Source organism: Montipora capricornis, chromosome 4, assembly GCF_036669925.1.
Source record: "Montipora capricornis isolate CH-2021 chromosome 4, ASM3666992v2, whole genome shotgun sequence".
Taxonomy (NCBI): domain Eukaryota; kingdom Metazoa; phylum Cnidaria; class Anthozoa; order Scleractinia; family Acroporidae; genus Montipora; species Montipora capricornis.
In genome coordinates this window covers 5,653,594-5,662,231 of record NC_090886.1, presented here as the reverse complement: position 1 = coordinate 5,662,231, position 8,638 = coordinate 5,653,594, and the positions used below count along the sequence as shown (strand labels likewise).

At 40.8% G+C, this 8,638-nt stretch overlaps 1 protein-coding gene across 2 annotated transcripts in view; it reads left to right on the top strand.

Moving 5' to 3' along the window:
* Nucleotides 1-2,703: 2,703 nt before the first annotated feature.
* Nucleotides 2,704-8,638, top strand: part of LOC138045345 (uncharacterized) — a 93,202-nt gene continuing 87,267 nt past the window's right edge. The window contains exons 1-4 of one of the 2 annotated variants that reach the window (XM_068891801.1): nucleotides 2,704-3,064; nucleotides 5,673-6,001; nucleotides 7,677-7,782; nucleotides 8,615-8,638. The exon at nucleotides 8,615-8,638 is cut by the window's right edge and continues 170 nt beyond it. In XM_068891801.1, coding sequence (XP_068747902.1) covers nucleotides 5,716-6,001; nucleotides 7,677-7,782; nucleotides 8,615-8,638 — 416 coding nt within the window. In that variant the 5' untranslated portion in view covers nucleotides 2,704-3,064; nucleotides 5,673-5,715. Of the gene's footprint in view, nucleotides 3,065-5,672; nucleotides 6,002-7,676; nucleotides 7,783-8,614 lie in introns of those variants that run through there. The other variant, XM_068891802.1, reaches the window with a different exon arrangement.

The following is an 8,638-nucleotide window of genomic DNA, read 5'->3' as shown; positions in this document are numbered from 1 at the left end:
TATCGCTGCGCTGCCTGCGCGAATCTTCAATGTTCTACATAACAGCACACTTGGTAAAACGACGGCTCGACGGGCGACAGATTGTTTGTTGTCTGTTGTCGCCTGTCTTGTTCAGTATCCAATTGATTTGCCATTTTTGAGCTTCATAAGGTATATTTTGTTCAAAGATCCATTTTGTTTCAGCCAAAGAAACGCCAAAAAACGCGCGTTACATGACTTTCGACGCCATTTTCGTGCAAATTAGTTAAACGAATACTACACAGCACAATGAATCACAACAGTTGAAACATCTCACAAAAACCTTTTCCAGCATGAAATTTATTGAAACTAACAAAATATTTGCTATTGGAGACAAAAAAAAACCCTTTCTTTCAATTCCGTGCGTGCAAAACAAGAAACAATCCGTCTCACAAACCATACGATATCAAATAATAAATTTCTCAGTTCAAGATTAAACTCTTTCCTAAAGAACCTTTTCCAAAGCACAAAATAGACAACAACCTTTCTTTCCAATAATTCTTCACTGTCACATTTTCAATTATTTTTTTACCTGAAAACTATACAGCTTGACTACAAATTAAATGCAAATTGCCAGACAAATGAGATGCCACTTCGGTAAACACTGTGATACATTCAAGACATTCGATTCCTTTTACACCCATACTGAATTTCCCACTTACTGTCAGTGTTCTACATACCAGCACAGTTTATAAAATAAGATTAGAAACAACGCACACTTCTCATATCCGACTGCAACTGTTGTCGAAGACCATTCCTCGTCGCTTTTAAGAAGATTCCAGATATTTATTTTCCCCGCCTGTTTCATTACTCCAATTGACGTTCCATTCTTCATCTCATAAAGGTATATTTTTTCCACTAAAACGCCATTCGCGTTACTTGGTTTTTGGTAGTGTTTTTATCTGCTGGATAGTGATTTATCTGGCCCCAGTTGTTCTAAAGGTGGATAACGCTATCTACCGGACAAATGACTATACACTGGAAAGTGCAGTTGGTTCCGCTATTACTTATCCACTGGATAGTGATTTATCCGGCTGATAGCGCTATCCATCATTTGAACAACTGGGGCCTGGTGGGTAGTGCTATCCACTTTTTGAACAACTGAGGCCAGATCTTTATCCAACCTCTCTTCTCTGCCTCCTTTGTCGTTGAGGACAAAGGAGGCAGAGAAAAGAGACCCTGGGGAACGAGGTTGTCTTGATCATCTCTCAGTTTTCTCGAACTTTAATCCATGTTGCTTTTTATATGTACCCGCATACAACTTAATACTGACAAATGTTTGATAGACTTTGTAAAAAATTCTGTGATTGGTTAGCATCCCATTTAATGGAAGGGACAAAGTTTTTGACTGCTTAACCCATTGACACCTCAAACGCCCTAGGATGACCCCAGTTGACGACTAGAATCTCCCTGGCATTAGACAGAGTAAAATCTGTCAAGTCTCACTCCCAGGGGTCAATGGGTTAAAGGGGATCAGTGATACCCCTTGTTACTCTACAGAAAACAGAGCTAAGTGCTGCCATCAATGAACTACCTGGCTCATTTAGTTTCATTATCTAGACACAGACTTTATGCTTTTACAGTGTGTTTGGAGCAACTTTACAGCAGCCTATATTTCCGATAAATTTTAACAATTTTTGTGAAACAAAAGGAGAAGGTAGCATTGCAGACTGTGCAGTATTTCTAGTCACTTGAGAACGTATTCCACACCCTCTCAATTTAAATTTGTCAGTTGACGGTTAAGTTGTCAGTAAATTATACTGTCTATTTTGAAGTCAGACTGACTTCTTCATGTTGGTATGTACAGTTGTCAACAGTTTCTAATGTAATTTATTTTTTATGCCAACAAAAGAAATGTTTAGGTTCAAGGTTTGTAGACAAGTATCCGTTCCTGTTTGGAGTGTTTAAATCAACAGCCTTAGGCTTTTTTTTTTGCATTGCTAGTCAGAGTTGAAGAGAAAAGTACCATTTCAAAACTTGTATGGTGCTGGCCACCCTACAGAAAGCCTTTGGCAGTGAGGAAGGGATTACATTATTTGGGGGGTAAGATGGGAAATGAACATTCTCAGGATAATATACAATGTATATATATATATTGTTACATCCAATCTGTCAAATTTGATGGTTCAAAATAGGTACTGACCTCCGCTTCATCTGGAAAAATGGAATATAAAGTGCATTAAGGATGACTAGTCTTAACCTCATGAAGAAGTTTTTTGGCTTTTGCAGTTTTTATTTTGCTTGATACATACCGGTAATTTCATGACCTTTCGGTGTGCATCTCTCTGCTCTCCCAAAGAATTTGACGTTACTTACTTAAACGATTATGTGAATTAAACAGTTTTAAGTGGGGATGTTCATATGCTGTGCCCAGAGACCGACGATTATGAACAACAGCTTTTCATTATTGACAATGAGGTTCTTCTGGAAGTAAGTTCATACAAACAGAGTCTTTCTGCTCTGTTTGGGGTACATTACATTAACCTAGAGTATCCAAGAAAGCCAACATGTCTGCACTGAGTTTCTTGAGAGTATGTATTTAGCATTCGTCAAAAAAAAAAAATGCCCTGTATAGAAAAGGTGTCTCTACTCTTTTAGCTTAAAGTTAATAGCCTCTTATTACATGTATTAACAGTTGCACCACCACAGGAGCTTGAACTAACCTACATGCAAGGGTTTTATTAGTTACTTTCGAAGCAAGTATTGGCATTTATGATTTGTCAACGGATACCTCCCGGTTATTATTCGGCGAACGTGGGGAGAATACAATGCGCAGAGACTGAGAGGGACAATATACATGTACTATTGCTACTTCAGTCGACGGGATATTCGAAGTAACTTTTAATTGGAACCCTCGACAGGCACGGTCCTAGCACCGGCGAAAAATCTTCCGTATCCGCAGCTAGATAACATTGTTGGGAACACTAAACCATAAACTCCAGTACATTGGCTGATGAAGGCGTAGCATCAGCGTTGCGTGTCAAATGAAGTTGGATCGTTCGGGGGGGGCCTGTTGGGCAGAAAGCTATAACCCCTGAAATTGCAGGTGAGTTAGAAGGGGTTGGTAAGTGACGTTTGTCATGCTACATCCTGTGAGGATGCTGTTGGAAAAAGCGTATGAGGAAGGCGGGTTGTAAACCAAGTAAATGGTATTTCCTGAAGAAGATGATCTCATTCCCCCCGGTGACGACGATGATCAAGTCGGCGGACGACAAGGATGATGACGATGACGATGACTATGATGATGTCGCCAACGATGATAATGATGATGACGATGACGATGATATTGGCGATCACTATGATGATGACGTCAACGATGATAATAAGATGACGATAGACGATGGACGATAACTATGATGATGTATGGCAACGATGATAATGACTGATGATGATGACTATGACATGTACGATAACTTAGATGATGACAATGACGAATGAAGCGATGACTATGATGTTGACGTCAACCCGCTGATAAGGATGAGTGATGACGGTTCATGGCGACGATGATGACGGTGACTATGACCTTGACACTACCGCTGACGATAACTATGAGACGTAAAGGTGATGATGACAACGATAACGACAACCACGACTTTGAAGATGACGATGAAGTGAATCTGTCTCCCAGCACGCTTGCCGTGGGAGAAAAGTTTTCTGTTTCCAACCCAGCTTCCCACATTTCTTGTATGTGGAGCTGCCACTTAAAGGGGCGCCTAAAACACCTGCTGGTATGTTGTTGAGGGTTAATAAGTCCGAAACAGTTGTTCATGGTTGCGAATTGCCCGGGTGAAATGGTTGTGCGCATGTGTGATGCGTGGCCACATCATGTTGGTTTTATGGTATGCCACCTTGCTGATTTGTTGTTTGTAACTGATGTTAGATCGCCGGTTTTTGTGAAGTCCGGAAACGACTTCTTGTTGTGAATTAAGTTTCCAGAACCTATTAAGAGGTTTGAGTCTTGTATGGCGACGACAAACTCTCCGAAATTTTGATATTTTGAGTTTGGAGAAAAAGAAAGAAAGCAAACTTATCGCGTGAATGAAATGCCATGTGATCGTCTATCTCTTTTACTAATAGGCGTGACCTGTTGTTTGTATGAAGGATTTTTTGGGCTTGATTGTCTTGTGTTTCTTTGGCCCTTTTTCCCTGAGATACCCAGTCAAAAAAGTAAAAAAAAAAAAAAGAAAAAAAAAGATACTTTATAGGGTCAAAGTACAGTACGTGAAATCGTAAATAACAGAACAAACCATCCGGCGTCCGGCCTCAAATGAAAGGCAGGGGGGGGGGGGGGGGGGTCTCTTAACTACCAAAAACTTTGCTATGAACCCCTTAATTTAATCATTTCTCGAGTACCTTTCACTCTCCAGTTAGTTTTTTTTTTTTGCAAAGTGTGTCCCTATTTAACATTTCTCTGTCTAGTTCAACTCACAACCATATTTGGTAAATCACGAAACTGCCTAAATCAGAAAATGAACGGTATTACAGTGAACCCACTGGGGACTCGGAAAAATCCGAGCCCCAGATGGGATTCGATTCACGACCTTCCGTGACCTAGTGCGGATGCTCTAACCACTGAGCGACTGGATACTCGATTGTCAGCAAGGGTAAAATGTGAGTCTTGACTCGAGCTGCATCGAAGACCTACATTTCACCCTTGCTCACCATAGAGTCTCCAATAGCTCAGTGGTTAGAGCATCCGTACAAGATCACTGCAGAGGGTCGTGGGTTCGAATCCCATCTTTGGCTTGGATTTTTCCGAGTTCCCAATGGTTTCAATTGTTATACCTTTCATTTACTATCATTCTCTCAAATCAGAAAATGCCTACAAATTCAGTGAGTTAACTATGTTTTTCACAAAATTCTAACGCAACACTATGAGAACATTCCAGCACAAAATCTGTAGCAAGGATTTAAAAATATGTATTTCTCAAAAAAATTATAACAATTACGTCGTAAGGCTCTCCCTTGATACACTTTTCAAAATATCAGTTCCATAGTTTGTCCAAATAGAAATTCCATCCTATAAATTACGAAAAATTATGGGACGGTTCTCATCCAGTGAAAAATCGCCCCTTCGTTTCGTTTCCTGAGAATGTTTACATGTTTTCATTTAAACGCACGGCAGAGGACTGGTATCTATTTACGCATGCGCATTCAGATTGAAGGGATGTCAGATTTCTATCGAAAAAGTTATTTCAAAGAGCCAACCATGCAACCTTTTTGTAGGGCTCTTGATTAAAAAGCTTCCTTAGCGACGATTGTCTTCCTGTAGTCAAGTGCCACCCCCCTTAACCAATTCACGTCGTGACATCACGACGACGAGGACAAAGACGAGGGCGACGACTATTTTATTTTATTTTATTTTTCCGTCAGTCCCTGGGGACTGTTGTGTTCTTCATCTCACAATGATTTTGCAAAAGACAGTTTAATTTAAACGGAAAACACCCAACATTCAACATCCAACGTTTTACATAGAACAAAATGCAATATATTTACATATTCCGAAATCCTAAAGGAATACAGGAGTAACAATGTAATTAAGTTCCTATTCAGTCGAACAAAGCATCAACGTAATACGTAATTGTACACAATGATCAGTCTACACAACATTGAATCAGTTCGATTCCACAACAAATGTTCTTTTTTTTCCTCAGTCACTGGGCACTTTCTTGCCCCACCACACCCATCAACCTCACCATGGTAGAGGCAGAGCCGTTCCTTCTTCCTTGTCCACCGCGTGCATACAGCTACCCTCGAGTGGAATATGAGTGGATTACAGGCACAGGGCAACCGATTCCGGAGAGCTTTGGGCCTCGAATCCTCACGGAGCCAAACGGTGATCTGCTGTTTTCGTCAGTTGAAGCGAGCGATTTCTTCACCTTTATGAACCCGCTAGCAGCTCCACTGAGATGCAGAGCTCGTGGTCTATTCTTTGATACGGTTCTTGGCCCCCCTGTATATTTTTACGTCAATAACATATCTGGTAAGAAAGAAAGAAAGTGAAAAGCTGCAAACGGCAAAAGGTTTCCTTATATTATTTTATGATTCAGACATTGCTCAACAATCTTCAGTTAATTAACGTTACAAAAGGTTGAGCATTCAGATGAGGAATGTCTGTGCAGGCAGGTTAAACAGGGGCACCCAACGACCAATTTGTTGTAAAATGTATTATTATACCCCAGTTAATGAAAATAAATGTTATTAAGGCATTTTCCGGTGTTTTTCAGTGTTGCTGGGAAAACATTATCTGTTCCTTTTTCCCAGCAAGACACACAAGAAATTTCCCAGCCAGCTAGATAAAATTGGTTGGTTTCCCAGCCAGCTGATCTAATTTATTTTCCAGCCAGGAATTCCGCGCGCTTTCAAATCCCTCGATCCAAAACGACCGAACAAAAGCGACAAAACCGGGACAAAACAAGGTTTTTTCCGCAAGCGCAATCACTCTGACCAGCCGTCGTATGTTTGGTATGTTTGTGACTACTCTCTGGGTGAGGGAAGAGGTTCTTCTTTTTTTTTTTGGTCGTCCTCAGTCTTCAGAGTTTCTACAGCCAGCTCGAGTTGAAATGCTAGAAAATGTCATTAGTTCCCAGGCAAAACCTCTATCAATAACAAAATTTCCCAGCCAGCTCATCGAAACACCTGTATTTTTGCCAGCCAGCAAGATTCCTCTGGGGAACAGATAATGTGAGGAACAGATTCGTTGGGTGCCCCTGGTTAAAGGCAGCCTCCACTCTCGCTACAGCCTGATAAGCTTAAACCAGGGGAACTAATGTGTGTGAGCAAATTTGCTCGATTTTTCTTTTTTCAAAGTCGCTTAGTTCCACGTCGCGGCCATCTTGAATAATTGTGACGTGTATGGTTGCCCTATTGTTCTGGTACAAAGAGCTTTTGCATAATAACAATAGGGCAACCGTAACACGTCACAATTATTCAAGATGGTCACTCCCGAGAAAGGTGAAAACAAATAGGCGATTCTAAAACTTATTGTTTCGGATTCAAACGCCTTCTTTAAAAATGTTTGAATCCCATTTGACCGTGGAGGTTATTTCCGGTGATTTAAAGTTGTAATTTTGTTGGAGTGGAGGCTCTATTATAGATGGCAGGGAAGTGGGAAGCTGATGAATTGAATTTGGAATTATTTTTGAGGAATTAATTACGTCATCGCCGCCATGTTGGTGGACGCAAACAAAAGATATCTCATTAGCTCCTTTTGTTCGTCGACTAGCAATTGTACATTGCAACATTGTTATCTGTGTCTCTGGAGATTGGTTGCAAGCCACTTATATAAGAAGTAAAAACCAAACGGAAAAATGAAAATAGAAATAACAAATTAACTGAAGAAAAACCAGAAATTTCTCGGGATAAACTAGTAAGCAGCCATTCGCTCTTTCCCCCATCCCATAATGCAATACCTTTTTGGGAGGTTTTTTACGCAAAAAAAAATGCAAGTAATTTATTCTTGGGACTGTATCATGCTTCAGTGAACTGGGTAGCTATTGTTTTAATGCAAATAACCCCCCTAATGAACTGTGCTCTGGGATTTGTAGAAATAGCGAATCTGCATACCAACCGCTGAGCACTGCAGTCCCCCGCTGACAAGTGAAAGCGTGTCAGAGTTTAGGGCCATTTGACTGATGTTTGTTGTTCTTTGGAAATAGTCACACCGAGTCCCAGTTCACCTACGAGGTTTTACACAAAGCCGCAGGGAGTGTACACCGTTCTTGAGGGCGACCAATTCTACTTGAATTGTACAGCGGGAGGAAGGTATGGCACTTCCGTCAGGCATATATTACGATTCAGCCGGAGTACAGAACCCGGAACGATGTTACGGAATTACAGATTTCCAACAGAGACGTTGACAAAAAGTTTATACAGATGGTTTTCAAGTTAGGAGGAGAGGGCGTTTAAGAAACGGCGACGGCTTCGGCAAATCACAAACAATCACATCATTGGTTCAAAAGGAAATAAAATGGAGCCATACGCGCGGCACTCATTTTGGCAAATATTTTAGCCGTTCTCTGCGTATAGCCAAATTTGAAGTTTTGAAAACAACGTAAGCATACTCTGAGACCGCTTGTACCATGCAATTGACTTTTGGGATAGTCCGCTCACATTGTACAACGTGAACGAGATGGAATTATCACGAAAGACTCCCGATAGCTGGTGCAGAGTTATATTTGAGACGACGATGTCATCGAAGTTGCCGTCGTCTGGAGATCTTAAACTCTCTGCCCCGTCGCCATGTTGGTGGACGAAGACAATAGATCTCTTTTTTTTTTTATTTTGTTCGTTGACCAGCATTTGTACATGATATCGATCATTGATATCTGCTCCTCTTGGAATTGGTTCCAAACCACCTACCACATTGCAAGTCCGCGTGTTTCAAACGCTTTCGACATCCTTCCTCTTGGATCAATTCAGTTTAAGACTAGTCGCATTACGAATCAGCTGAATTATGTACAGCCCATGCAAAACAGTCCATCTTGTTTTACTATAGTATTGAGTATACTGTTTCACTACAGGCCAGAAATGGATTCCAATATACGTTGACAGTTTTCATCTTGGGCATAACTAACATATCTATTTGTATCTCTAGGCCTCTTCCTGAAATTCGTTGGTA